Source organism: Pterocles gutturalis, unplaced genomic scaffold (assembly GCF_000699245.1).
Source record: "Pterocles gutturalis isolate BGI_N339 unplaced genomic scaffold, ASM69924v1 scaffold377, whole genome shotgun sequence".
NCBI classification, from domain to species: Eukaryota; Metazoa; Chordata; class Aves; order Pterocliformes; family Pteroclidae; genus Pterocles; species Pterocles gutturalis.
Window position 1 is genome coordinate 30983 of NW_010109813.1, and position 15476 is coordinate 46458.

The window sequence follows — 15476 nt, forward strand, 5'->3', positions numbered from 1 at the left end:
GTTTTAGGAGCTCAAGAAATAACCATTAATCTACTTGGGAAATATTTTAGTATCCTCTCGAAGTGTTGGTAGATTGAAGAGCCAGAACAATAACAGGCGAACATTATTACCTAATACACATGTAGTAACAGCACCTTTTGAAATCAAGGAACTAAAAGAGGAGTGATTCAAAATGAATTCTGTATGTCACAATCTGATCATTTTGGGGATCATCAAGTTCTTAAAAAAGCTGAGGGGATAATAAAGTGAGAAAGAATGAACAACTTTTGATATAGCTGGTTTTAAGACATTTCCTTTATGTTTGGCCCTTGGACTGTTGCAATTTTGGTGCTCCTTCATGTGGGCACCAGTGACACTGCCAAGAGAGATGTAGAACAGATCAAGAATAATTGCAAAGCCCTGGGGAAAAAGTGAAGAACATGGGAGCCCAGGTATTCTCTTTGATTTACAGGTGAAGGGGAAAGCTTCAAGTAGTAGTGGGTGCATCCTGTAGGTTCACAGATGGCTGTACCAGTGGTTTTAAAGGCAGCAGTTTTTACTTCTGTAACCATGGATCCATTTCTAAACAACAAGGACTGCTAGTGAGAAATGGGATCCATTTTAAAACATGGGGCAGGAGCATCTTTGCCAGCAGGTTTGCACTTTGGTGACAAGGACTTCAAATTAGGAATATCAGGGGATGGTGGTAACAGCTTGCAGTTGAATGAAGGGACAGAGTATTAGATGTGTGGTTCAGTGCTTGCATTGGGAGTGCTGTTGGAAATTACAAAACCAGTTAGAAAGATCTAACCTCCAGTGCTTTTACACACTCACATGCAGCCTGGGAAACAAGAGGAGCCAGAGCTTTCATAAATCTGATTCTTGCAGGGAAGGCAGGGGATGGGATAGCCAGTGTTAGCCTTGCCTGCAGCAATCGTGAAATAGTTGAGTGTGGGGCTCTAAGGGGTGTGGGGAAGGCAAGCAGCAGAGTACATAGCTGGAGTTGGGCAACAGCAGTATAGAAGACGGTCTGGTGTTTGTAACGTGCCATAAATACCTGCTGACTGTCTAGCACAAATAATCTTCTGGGGTGTATCAGCAAGACTGTGTTATGTAACAGGGATAATTATTCTGCTGGGTGTTGTTAAAGCTGCAGTTGAAGTGCTCTGCCCAGTTTTGACCACTGTTTTAAGAAAGATGTGAGAGCTGAGCCACAAAAATAGGAGTATATAAATATCTGAGGGTATACAGCTTGCATGAATTAACTGCTTTTAGAAAAGAAAATTAATACAGAATGCATGTTCTGAAATACATAACAGGCAGTTCAAGGATAACAGCCATCAATTGCTCTTGGTTTACCAAAAATAAAACAAGCTCTCTCAGTTTGCAACAAGGGAGATTTAGGTTAGATGCAGATTTAAAACACTACTAAATTGCTTAAGCCTTAGGACAGCGTAACTTGGAAAGCTGCAGGATCACCATCACTGGAAAGTGCTGAGATTTGATTTGACAGCTGTCTGTCATAGATGGCTTAGGTACATTTAAGGATGCTGTGGATCCAGAAAAAGAATTAAATTACTTCTTAGAACTGATTAAATGACAATTTTTATCAGAATTACCTTGGAATATGAACAACAGCATAACTTAATGGCTGTATCTCTAGTATGAGAAAGTGTCAGTAAAAACCCTGATTTTCCTGGCCGTCAGTACTATGAATTGATAACTTAAATAATTGCATCAGCTTGTATGGCCCCTTTTTAACTTGCACTGTGCCAATATGTAAGTTTGAAGCTTCCTATTAAGAAAAAACATTTTTTCACACTTTCTCTGCTATCAGCTTTTTAAGTACTTCATCTTTCTTGGAAAAAATCTTCCGTTGATTTCTGTCTTTGCATACCCACAGTTTCAAGTCATGGTCCCCTCAGTCCAGTGAAATAAGAAGTATTAATTTTTGGTTTTAATTGAAAGCTGGGTTTTTTTGCATGTTAATTTAGTTTATATTGGTTTATAAAATCTAAATCTTAGTGTTGAAGATGCAAAAGCTGTGTAAAACTCAACAGGAAGAATGGTTCAAAGAGTAGGGCGAATCCAGTCATGTTTTGAATCTAATTATAAATAGCTTTTTAAATAAAGAAGAAACAAAACTATTTGTGTTTTTTTTTATTCCCACTTCAAAATGTGTGGTCTTAGAAATATTCTGTAACTGTATCATTATCTGCCCGATATCATTTATACTCTTTTTCCAGAAACACACAGCAGTGGTTTAGTTCTTGTCCTCTGTATAACCTCAGGTATTGGGAGGGCTAAATGTGTGGTGCACTGATGTTTTGGTTAGCTTATGTCTGTTTTTTCCTTGAAGGAAATTCTTTTTAAGCAATCAAAATAACATCCTTTTTTATTATTTTTTTTTTTAGCCCTGGCAATATCCTGATGAATATAAACAAACTATTTAGACATACTATTAGATCATCAGATAACATTAAACAGTTCTTAAAAAGAGAACTGTACAGTTTTTTGTTAGTTTGAAAATGCTGTTGGTAAGTACTTCTTGTATGCCCAAGTAGACCAATCCAGCTATTGAGTAATGTGATTTCTGTCCAGCAGATGGAAACAGGAAATAAAGCAAAATGCTGTGACATTATCAATATGAAAAAGAAAATGCCTGTAAATGCACCCGTGTGTTTTATCTCCCAGCAGGTGGTGATAGTGCTCTCACTGCCTGGGCTAAAGTTTGCTTTGTTCTCTTAATATGTCTTTTTCTACCACTTTTTAAAATGGGCCAAGATTATTGGTAGAATTGCCTTCTGTCTTCGTTTCCCTCTCCTCACTGAGCTATAATGCAGTTTTTTGTTTGATTCTTTTTTATTAGGAAGATGAGTTTGGCCTGCTAGTAGGAGAAAAGACTTTAAGGATGAAAATAATTTGTTATATTTGTATTTCTGAGCTTGTTTGTGATAGTGCTTTTTATAATAAATCTAGTAGCATAAGTACTGAAGTCATATTCATCATCATCAACAAAAAATGATATGCAAGTAATGAAGAATTAGTCATGACATAAGACTTCTAAAATAATTGCAGCTGCTTGCAAAAAATAAAATTGTGAAGTCAAATGTAAACTGTCAATAAGCTAGAAATATGAGGAAACTAAGATAAAAAGAAACTTGCCATACAAACAGCAATGATGAGTTGACGATTAATATTCCCCTATAAAGTGTCTTACAATTTGGTCAACTACATATAAAAAACATACTTTCATAAAGCAGGAATCAGTTCAGCTTTATTTTAGCACTAATATTGTGTTCAATTCTGAAATGTATGTCCAACATAAAAATATTGAAGGAATTCAGAAACTGAAAGTGATGAGTTGTGAACTAAGCTGCAGAGTTAAACAAATGTCACTGTTAAAGAGACTTCTAACATCCTAGTAGTTAATCTAGTGTACTAAGTGTAGTGAATTGTACTGTCAGCTGTTTAAAGTAGTACATACGGTTAACTAAGAGCGATATTGCATGTTTAGAAGAAATTTTTTTACTAATTTGTATTATAAAGAAGTCTATTCCATCACAAGTGGTAGGAGCTCTCCATTTAGGATTAAAACTAAAAAAAACTCTTTGGACTAAGAGTAAATTGTTATCGAGAAGCACGCTCCTTAGCAATTACTCAGTCCTTAATAGTTGTTGCAAAAGTAGCTGGCTTTATTTTGCAAGTAGTTTGCTCTGTTTATTCATTAGCTGACCTTGTTCATTGTTTGAATGTCACAGGGGTTTTCTTGTTTGTTTTCAGTTTTGATCAGCTAAAAACGGCTGTTGTGAATTTGAAGAAACAAGCCAATAAGAAAAATGAGGGGAGTCTAGCTTATGTGAAAGGAGGTCTCAGCACATTTTTTGAAGCACAAGATGCTCTGTCAGGTAAAGATGCTTTGCAATTACTAGGTACAATATAAAAGAAAAGACAATATCTGCATGTATGGTTGAATTTAATATTAAGAACATTATTTTTCTTTGTAGTGTCTTCTAAAAGTGTATAATGAACCCAAAACCTGTGTTGTGTTAGTTGCAAGCTGGGACAGGCTAGCTGGTTGTTGTGGTATTTTTGCAAAAGATGGCACCAAATGTGTCTTACAGGAATTGGAGGCATTCGATGAAACTGCTTAGACCACAAATACGGAAAAGAGGGAAAATGTTAAACTGGAGATAATATTAAGATGACTTAAAAATTGTAATGACATAGAAACTTGATTTTGTGATGCTTTATCCCATAGACTCTAATATTTATATGAATGTTCAGTACACTCTGACTTAGGAAATCAGATGGCCTTTATAATCTGCTTGCCATAGGGAAAATGCAACACATGAGTGAGATTAGCTTAGTTGTCTCTCCCATTTTAGTATATATGGTTGTATTTGTTTTATATATACACACACACTCACACACTCTTAAAGCATAAAATGTCTCTTGGATAGAAGCTCATTGTGGGTTGCCATAGTCGAGTCTAGTTAAGGACTGGGTTGGATAAGAAAGTGACAGTGCTGGGCCATCCCTAATAGGTTTGACATTGACCACTATGCTCTTCTTTATAGGTACTGTATATTGCAGGATTATCACTCCTGATCATTGACCCCATGTGACGTGTACCATGGAGTAAGGAAACTTATTGTACTCATAGCCCCAGCCAAGCTAGCACTTCTGTTGGCTTTAGGAACACTGCTTTAGAGAAGTACCAATTTTCTCTTGACCCACTTGCAGGCCACTCACTAACTGTCTGATAGCCACTTCCATGTGTCAGGAAAAATAGAGGGTTGGTGGTCCACTTGTATTCCTGCCCCAGGCCTGTGACCTGCCCTTCAGATGACAGCATTTTCAAAAGTGGTTAAAAGGTTTTGGCTACCTGCCTAATTTGGTAGTTTTTAAGAGGAGAACTTTTTCCACAAGTGTGAATATACGTGCTTTGGTAGGGCAGACCTTTTCTTGAGACATATGAAGATTCTTCCTGTGAAGAATCTTAACTCCTAAATGTCTTTATTACCCCACCCAGAACTCAGTTTTGGAAGACCTTGGCCTAAATCTAGATAGGTTCAATAACAGAAAAGAGGTATTGAAAGATTTAGTAGAAATACTAAAGAATGTGGTGATAGTCATAGGAAAAGACACTAAGAGGAATCAGTATTTGGCATTCTCTATACTTTTTTTTAAGCTGAGTTTTTATTAAATGGTAGGAAAAATGATAACAGGCTATTTTTTGTCTTAAATATCTTGAGAATGTTGAAATCCTCATTTTTCTTAAGTAGTTCAAAATACTAAATAATCCTGAACAAATATTGAAATTTGACTTGTTTTTCACAACCAAATCTGCTTTGCAGGTAGAGTGTCAAATGCTCTAAAAGATTCAGAGTTCTGTTTCCAAATAGTTACTGCTATGGATAAAAAGTTGTGCTGGCGGACATATGTGTTATCTTGTAAGATTGTTTTTTGGACCAGCACAGACTTAGTAGGATTTACAGTAATCTAATGCCACCCATAAATGTTGTAAGGTTTAAGAAAGACTGAACACGACTGTGTGATTTTTCTCGTGTCCCATCTATTAAAGGGTAGGCTTCTTGCCTTTGGAGATTCATTTCCAGATAAATGAAGACATCAGAGAGCTAGTAGGAATGTAAAAAGTATTAATAAAATAATGATAGGGAAAGCAAACTAATTTATTTCACTGTATACCATGTTCTCAATTAAAAAAAACCCAAACTGTAATATAGTTTTGCATCTCTTATCTGTGCCATTGTGTTAATTTTACCTAAAATTAGATTTTATTAGTGCAGTCCTTTAGATAAATTATGAACTCAAAACTTGGGATGACTCATGTAGTTCTCAGTGCCACTTTTCATCTGTAACCAAAATGGCTTTTTTTTGTCTTCTTCCCAGTGATCCCCCTTAAGTGCTCAACAGGAAGCAGATTTGTAGCTAGTGTTGTTATAAACGGTGACTTAAAATAGTACTAAGAAAGAATGGCCTTGATGCTGTTGTAGAAGAAAATTAGAGACTTAAAGTCTTAATCTCTTATATATTCAAAACTATAACACTGGAGTTCAAGGGACTTGCCAATACAATATTTAGTTTTTAAATCCTGAAATCAAATTCTTAATGAGGATGCAGTGAAGGTCACAGCTGCCTTCTCTAGCATTTTAATATGCATTTCTCTGTTGAAATTTCCAATTAAATGCATGTGCCAAAACTTTTTTTATTCTTTTCAGTCAAAAAAATAACCCTTTATTGCATATGAAGTTCAGCTTTGTAATGCAGAACTGCTTATTTACCCTTTCTTCACCCTTATGCAGAATATTTTTGAGGGACTGTAGCTGGAAAATTTGCATAACTTTTGAAAGACTTGAACTTCTGATAGGTATAATCAACAGCTAAGCTGGATACCCAGAAGCTTCCTTGTAGTAGCAAGAAAAAAGGGCATCTTTGATGACATCATCCAGCCCTTCTGCCAGATGTCAAAGCTTTTCTCCAGAAAGTTTGATCTACAGTTTTCTCAACAGAAAGTTGACAAGAATTAAGCAGAAGTGTTATTGGTATTGTTCTAGTGAAACAGCTCAGATGAAAAATTAAAAACAAAACAAAAACAAAACCACCAAATAACTAAACCAAAACAAACAAAAACCCCCAAACAAACAAAAACCTCATTAATTTTTCGGCATGCAGTTATTAAATTCAACCTCTTTAACAGGTGAACATTAAATTAAAAATCCCATTATACTCTGGCTAGACAGTGTTTGTGCAAGATGATACAATGGTACTTTTCTGTCCTTACACATATCAGGGTGAATTTGTGTGTCTTATTTTCTCCTTTAAAAAGGTGCAACTAGAATTTGTATGCATTTAAACAAAGCTACATGAAGAGTAGTTTATGTTTGAAAGCTGGAAGATTGTTTCAGCACAAACTCTTAGTGACATAGCCTTGGTTCTGCAAAGTTTCATTATTTGATGCTGAGCATACAACTGTCACTGTGTGACTCAGTGTGAAAAGTGACTCAAGGGAAAATCATTATTGAATTCATCTAGGCTGTCTTCCAATATGATTTAAATTTCCTGAGCTGCTTCATTTTGGTTTGCCTTTTTTTTTTTTTCCCCCACTTCCTTTGGGAAGATTTCTGAAATCTAATGCGTTTTCTGAAGATACGTTTTTGTTGGTGGGCAAAAATTTAGGCTCTCAGTTTTCCCCTTCAGATATCCTAGAACACATATTCCAACCCCAATGGTTATGCTTTATAAACTGCAGGTTCGTTCTGTTGTTGTAGAGGAGCTGCCTGTGTACAGTTATTTCTCCTAGGTCTCCCTAAATTGGTACAGGATGTTACTTTTTGTAGGAGGCTCACTTTAAGAGGTATAACACTTGCTTTATTAGGTATTTCATAGTAATCTATTTGCATATTTGTTCATACATGTTTTTTTTAAACTCATACATGTTTAACCATATTTGTTTCAAATACATGAACTTGATTGGAGAAACCGTGGATTACTGATTATAGTGCAGCTTTTTTCATTAGCTGGGATCAGTAAGATCAGTCTGATCCTAAGTGTGCTATCAGACTGCATTACACATTTAAATGAGTATTAATATTTTCACAAGTAAGCAATGAAAACCATAAAAATCTATCCCAAGATGTTTATTGTATTTTGTGATTTAGAAACTGTTTACTAAGAAAATAAGAAGTTAAATAGGCCAGAACCCTTGCTTGTTTGGTTTAATTTCTTGGAAAACAGAATTGCCTTATCAGATCCTCATGTCTCTCTGCCTGTTAGCTTGGCTGACAGTTTGACGGTGACTTTGCTGCTGAGATGTTCAACAGGAAGTTTGTTTCGTCAGCTGAAGGGAGCTGTAAATTTAGCTGAGGGGAACTGGGCTCACCTCAACTTGACCCACTTGTCAACATCGGGGAGTTGAGCTGTTTTATTTCCCCTAATTCTAACTGCAGCCTAGAAAGTAGCATTCCTAAAAGGGCTGTTGTTTATATGCTTGTAGACAAGTCATGGTTTATTGTCATGAATAAGTCATGTCCCACACAGAAGTCTTTGGAAAGCCAGAAAATTAACTAACTTTGAACCTACTTTTTCAGAAGTGCTCTTTACAAAGAGCCTTAGGGTGCAGAGTTTCTTTTTATTTAAGTGAAAGGAAAAAAATAGGGAAATTACCACTTCAGTTGCTCAGTTTCACAAAACCGTGCAAGTATGACATCCATATTGGCAAATAAATGAGTGACTCTTGTCCTTTGAAACACAGATATGTTGAAAAAATTTGAGATTTAGATTTAACTCTCCAGTTTGTCGTAGCAACAGTTCTTCTTGTGCATTTACAACTACAAACACATTTTACTTGATTTTCAGGGAAAAAAATCTATATAAAGGAAGCACTGCTGGCTATTACAGCACTTCTCCTTTTTTCCCTTTCCACTCCTGTTCAGATATGTGGCCTATGGGAATGCCGGTATGATGGGAAACTTACACTGCAGTTGGCCTTTTGTCTAGTATATTACTTAATAGATATGTTAGGATAATGTTTACCTGGCTGAATGATTCTATATCTGGTTAATGCCTGGTTTTTTTGTTTGTGTTTGGTTTTGTTTTGGTTTTTTTTTCATATAGAATATTTTTACGCCTCACTCCCTAAGACCCATTCTAGGATGAGCATGTCAGTGATCCAGGATCTGATTCAGTATGAATACACGTATTCCGTTGCCGTTATGTCTGTTAAATTAATTTTCTCTCAAACTAAAACAAAAGAAAGTACTGGATCTATATTCAATTCTGAGCCAGACTGGGAATTCGAGAAACTAAAAACTGATGCTTGTCTGTCATGCAGGTGTCCCTTTGCTTCTGGCTTTTGGGCAGTTATGATATGTTTGAATTTAAAGAGAGTACATACAGACAATTTTTCATTAGTGATTCTGTTCGCAAACTAAACTGATGACTGACTTTGAAGTGGTTTTACATTGCTAGCTCTTATCTCAGTTCACTCTTTTTTGTCTTTTTGTCAATTTGTCCAATTAAATGCTAGACCATGACTGTTTTTGCTAGCTAGTACAGCATCAGACTATTATACCAGCTTTTGCTGTTGTCACATTCCTGTTTTGTAACGTATTTAGTTCACAGTTTTGCTTTACTTTGGCCTCATATAAATTTTTCCAAAATAGTGTGAATTTTTATTGAACATATGAATTTGAGTAAATAAAATTCAAACATATGATTACTACCTAAATGTTATGCATCTGACTTGAAATGCATAGCATAGCTCTGTGTTGAGTAGTTTCTGTGCTGTGTGTCTGTTTATGCTATCCTCTTCATCCCGCTTCAAGTGATACATATAGCTTTTGCAGGGTAAGAACAGCCTGCTGTTATAGCTAGTGATTTTCAATATGGTAATTCATATAGGTTAAGAAAGAACAGGACCATGGAAACAAGCTGGCAAGGATAAACCAAGATGCTGCATGTATCTAACAGCACATCAGTCACTTCAGTAACAATTTACATGCATGTATGTGCCACACGGTAGATGGAAGTTAGATGATTTTAATTCTCAAACTGAAATTATGCCTCCAAGTAGTCATGAAACAATAGCTGATGTGCTCAAGGCTCACCGTCTAGCTTTCCAAGTGGGTGCTCATGTCTGAAGGCTTGAGGTATCCTTGTGCTACACTTGTACGCAAAAGCTGAATAAGAAGCAGTTGCATTATCATTGCTACATATTTTGTTCATATGTTTATGGGCCTTCTCATCTGTGCACAATGAAAAATAGGCACACTAATTTCAGTTTGCTTGTTGAAGACTTGTGTTCTGATCTTGCAGCGCTAGGTAACAAGGGGGATGTTGCAATGGGCAACACATGCTGAATGAGAGGTGACCTGACAGAGGAGTGCCAGTAAAGTATGTAAGGGGTGGTAGGTAGTTTACTCTCAGGTGGATACTTCCTCTTCATGAAATGTTTACCATCAGTTTCTGTAGCAGACCAATTATTACCTTAATTGCAACTCTAAAAAAACTAAAGTTATGTGATCATGATTGATAAAAGGCTTGAACTTTCCTTTCATGCAGGTTCTAGCATATAATTGTCTAGGGTTTTTTCTTTCAGTATCTCAAGCAAGAGATGTTCTGATTTGAAAAAGTGTAACACAGCAGGAGTTGTCTCAGTCCCTAGTGACATTTCTGTGCGGAAGCCTGTACCTGGTTTTATGTTGACTGCTCATATAGCTTCTTTTAAATAAGTAGCTGTTTTAGCGATGTAAGCTAATTACTAGCAAAATTTCTCCAAATAGATGCAGTCATGGCAGCTTCTAGCTACTATGGGGCTGTCATGTTTTATGAAATTTTGTTTTTCAAATAAGTTAATTTTTTTTTTGCATTTGAAAAACAGTGAAGTGTCAAGAAGAAAGATTGATTTTGCAATTGGAGTTTTCAAATAGCAAATACTGCAGTTGATAGCAAGTGTACAAAAAATTACCTACAATTAAATTTGAGCCAGACTTGACCTACAAGCCATAAAACCAGCTTAATTTAATGTTACATCATTCCATTTTGATTTCCTTACCACTTTTAAAATACATGCAACATTTAAAACCTGCTTTTATTCTACCATTAGCTTTCATAGATCCAGAAGGTTGGCACTCTGTTGGTAAAAAGAGAATAGCATTTCCCATACTCTAAAATTCTGAAGTATACTGGCAAAGGCCTGGGTCCAGTCCTGGAATTTTTAATGGATGCATAAAGAGAAAAATAAACTCCGTTTTCCTGTCTGTTTCTAAGGTATTTGCCTAGAAATGTCATACTTGCTTAAATATAGACCTGTGTGAGAGCAAAGTTATCAGGCCTCACAATATTGTTAGGCTATAATTTTTGGTTTCTTATTTCCATAAAACCTCCACTCCTGGCACTGTGCTTTAATTATTTTTTTATCATTTTAAGTCTGGCCATTTTATTTTGTTTTTGCCACTGTGTGGAGTAAGCAAACTTGAAAAAGTAAGTGCTAGAGAAACAAAACACAAAAACGCAATTAAAGACAGTACTACATTCACTTCAGTATTTTGTAATTTTTGCTTGCATCTGCAATGTTTACCAAAATAAAGCCAATTTGCAAAAATATCTAGAAATCTCAGGGAACCCCCCCCCCTAAACAAAACAAAACAAAACACAACCCACCACTTTAGTAGTATTGACTATTGGCCATACTAACAAACTGTAGGTTTTTCAGGTTTTCATAGTCTAATGTATTACCAGCTCTGTTCATGACATTCTATCTTTATGTATTGCTTTGCTCATTATTTTACAGCTAATGCACTCCTGTTGCATCCATTCAGGAGTTTCTCCCCTACATAGGGGTACTGTCCTCATCAATAATGTCCTTATATTTTGTTCAAATTACAGAAAATCACTAATCTTTCAACAAAGGGAACCGAAGACATTTTTATTTATGCATTGGTGTGAATCCTGGCAGCATGTTAACACGTGTTCTTCATCCTTCCATTACTGTGCTTTGGTGCCAAGTTCTTTATAGTTACCACATCAGACCTTCAAAAATATTTTGCAGAGTCAGTCATTCCTTTTTTATATTTTTTTCCCCCTCTTATTTTCTGCATCTGACTAAAAGGGTTTGATTCATTTCAGGTTTATTTTTTTTTCTTTAACCATATTTCTGTGGCAATGGATAAGATTTTCAGATAATACCAAATGCATTTCTAGTCATCATTGAATCAGGAGATGGTAGAAAGTGAGCGTCTATGTTGCTTTGAGCTGAGTTAGGCTGAGGAAGTTTTGAGAATGCCACTCTTGGTGCCTATCTCAAAATGTGTTTTAAAAATGTCTACTGGATAAATCAATAATGAAATTTGCAAGTCAAAAACTGCATGATCCTGGGTAGTGTGGTTTAATTTGTTAGATTTATGGTTGCCAAGTAGAAAACCATATCCTTCCTTGGATTAAATAAATTTGTTTTCGACACAAGCAGCAATGAATTAATCACTGTGTATTTTACTACAAGGCCTGTATTGTGGCTTATTTGCCAGATAGAACTTTTTTGGTCAAAACACGTGCGAACTAACCAATTCTGAAGTATTTAGTCACAGTTCAGAGATTATGAGCTCTCAACTTAGTCTTTTCCTTGTTATTAGTTAGTATCTCACTGCAGGTCTGAAGTTTGCAAGCCTTTAAATATTCTGACTTAGCTGGGAAACCTAAACACTTATTGGCAAAGATGATTCAAAACACAGTGAATTTTCTAGCCATAGTTGAAGCATCTAGACTTTGCCTCTCCTCATCTTTATTTATTGTATGCTCCTTACAGTAAAGCTGCTCAGTAATGATAAACAGGCTCTCCTAGGTTTCCAGCTGCTGTTCCAGCTTGGATAGTTTGTATCGGGCAAGTCCAGGGTAACTGGCAATTCAAGAAAAGATCCTGCCCATCCTTTACTTCAGGCCTTCAAAGACCTGGATTTTTCTCCTTGCTCTTCTTACTGCAGCCAGTGATGAGTTGAGGGTATGAAGTTGCATTTGAAGTTAATCTTAACTGATGGCTACTTTTTTTATCTACCTCCATTTAAAAATATATTTCAAAAATATGCTTCATAGAATGATTTCAAAATATTTAAATTTAAATCATTACACTTCAATACAGTTACAATAATATTTGCACTGTTTGGTTTTAAAATATCTGCTTAAGTTGCAGTTGCTGTTCTGATGAACTTGGCCTTCAGTATCTAACATTAATTGTGGTACTGTAATTGGCTGCACATGACCAGAACTGATGTATAGAAATGGGATGATATCATTAGAACCGTTAATGTTTTTGTTGCAAAACTGTAGAGAGAATCTTGTAGGTAAGTGGTATCCATGTCATATATAAAATATGTGCTACAGTCAAGAATACACCATCTTTTAAGATGGATCTCTGTTCCTTAAAACATGCAAAAATCTGTTAGTTTCACTTAAGTGTTAATTGTCTTTAGAAATATCGTGTCCTAAACTAGATTTTCTTTTTTCTAATGATTTTAATGCCAAAAATAAAGAGGTGCTCTTGCACTTTCAGGAAAGTAAAGTTTGCTGAAATTCTTTGCATGGGATCCATTTTACGGGTCAATAAAAATTCCTCCTTTGAAGGAAGCTGGCGATGATCAAGCACTATCCTATTTCAGAACAGCCACCCTCTCTCAGAGTTTACAGTAGGACTGAGGCCACAGGGTTGCCTTAATAAAGGTAGTTTCTGCCTGTGTTTGCTTCTTCTTCTAAATCTGCATCTATGTAGCATGGGCAAGTAGGGGTGGTGTTGTAGAAGAGAACAGCTGGTGATGACATATCAATGTGCACATTGTATGTAGTTTGGGGTGGTACTTTAGACTAGCTCAAGTATCACCTAGTAGATTGAATTCCTGGTATCTGCTGGAGCACATTAGGTATACTCATGGAATGCATCTTCTAGTATGGTGTCATCTTAAAAGAATGCAGGTGAGGGACTTGGATTGCTCTCCCATGCAAACCAAAGCAAGATAAGCTGCAACAATTGGGAGATTGGTTTCAAAACAGTATTTGTGTTCTGAACTGAAATATGTGGTTACTCACTTTCATCAAAGCACTGAGCACCGCTGTTTTCAAGGGTAGCTTAGCTTCACTTCATTCTACTGAGAACCAGCAGGGAACAACAGGAGCCTTAATTTTATCTAAAGCAACAGGAACTGATGGCTGTTTGATAAGGAGAATTTTACATATGTTAACAGATTAAAAATCTAAAAGGAAAATTGTATTTTTAAATAACTGTACTATATATGCCATATGCATATATATACAGGAATACTACCTTTAAAAAAAATTGTCTCCGCCAGTTGTTCTGAATAGAGAGGAAGAGGGAAGGAAGGCTATGTAAGAGAGGGGAAGTAGAAGAAAGAAATATCTACATTCTGTTCACTGTTTGTATTTCCAGAGTGGCATTGTGTAGTCAGGGTATACTGTTAAATCTCTCCTGTCCTGAAAAAGAAATTATAATAGAACAACAAATGAATGCTGATACTACATATTTTCCATATCTGTTAGCAATACCACGTGGAAAAAAGAATTGGGGCTTTGGGCATTTTAGGACAGTAAAAAAAATAACATCTTCAGAACAAAATAAATTGAACTCCACTTTCATGTGGTTTTGAGCAAAAGCCCCACAATGCTTCTGTGTAATGGTTAGTCCAGTGTGTTGCTACAAGATACAGTTAAACCATGTGTTTTGAGAGTCCGTTTTTATAGATGAAAACAACTGATGGGGGAGTGTTCTAGCACTTTATTTTGGGGTCATGCAAATTCCCCGTGACTCTCCTTATTACCTTTAATTATTGGTAATTCCTTCTTGATGAGATTAGTATAAAATTATGCCCTACAAACCAAAAGTATTTTGTGCTTGAATGATACTTACTTTTGAAAATACTAAATTGAATTAACCATTGTACTGCAAGATAGCTACTTGGGATTGTTCTGTCTAGTTTTTGTTTTTTTTTCACTTGAGCATTGTAATCTTGTTCAAGAAGACACAGGTAGTCTCTGTCGAAATAATGGTTAAAATCCTGCAATGTCTGGCTCTAAGCCCTGTCCTCCACTAGACTCTGCTGCCATGAAGCGTGTTTGTATTTTTTTATGTCTAACAAGAAAAATAACACTTTATTTTTAATTTTTAAAGTGTTTAAAAGTGTCACTTTGATGTAATATATTCCCACCTATTAAAATGTTCTGCATTTTAACTAGACACTTTATTCCAGCAATCCATCAAAAACTGGAAGCGGATGGAACGGAAAAAGTAGAAGGATCCATGACGCAAAAACTGGAGAATGTACTGAACAGTAAGTTTTGTCCTTCCAGCAGCAACTATTTATGGACTTTGGACTTTCTAACAAGCTTTACTATATTCCTAGGAATATGGTGGAAAGTAGAAAACAGTACAGTCTCTCTTGCCATTTTCTGTTTGACAGTAGCAATTTTAGGGTGTGGTAGTACACCTTTTGAAGTAAGTGGCAGCTTTTGTCATGACTTTCAGTGATGTTCATGATAACAAAGAAAGTAAATGTCAAAATAAAGGAGTTCTAAAGCACTTTAAATGAATTCTGGTGGCATCTCGATTTTAAGTGTACGAAGAAAACAAGAGCTGTATGGATAGACAGAACTGTAGAAGCATGAACAAAATTAAATACCAGGATTGTAAGAATTTTGAGCAAAAGAGGAAAAAACCAAATACAATTGTAATAACAAGATCTATTAACTGAATACTCTTCACTTAATGTGCTGCCATTTCTCTGTATTAGCTGTAGAATTGCATTGAGAGACATAGGTTAAGTTTACTGCAGTTGGGTATGTGTTTCATCAGATCAAAAAAGTAACTTTTTTAATTCTGGGACTTCTGCCAAGATAATTTTACTTTGTTTCATTGTGATTTTTTTCACAGAGGAAGGGATGTTTCCCTTAGTGCTGTATCAATAAGCAGGAAT

The 15476-nt window shown here is 35.8% G+C and overlaps 1 protein-coding gene across 1 annotated transcript in view; it reads left to right on the top strand.

The window, feature by feature from the left end:
• The window catches only part of EXOC2 (exocyst complex component 2), a 117671-nt gene that overhangs the window by 17013 nt on the left and 85182 nt on the right, over positions 1 to 15476 (top strand). Inside the window, exons 5-6 of the mRNA XM_010073076.1 lie at positions 3763 to 3887; positions 14754 to 14834. Of these exons, the coding sequence (XP_010071378.1) occupies positions 3763 to 3887; positions 14754 to 14834 (206 nt within the window). The remainder of the gene's footprint in view (positions 1 to 3762; positions 3888 to 14753; positions 14835 to 15476) is intronic.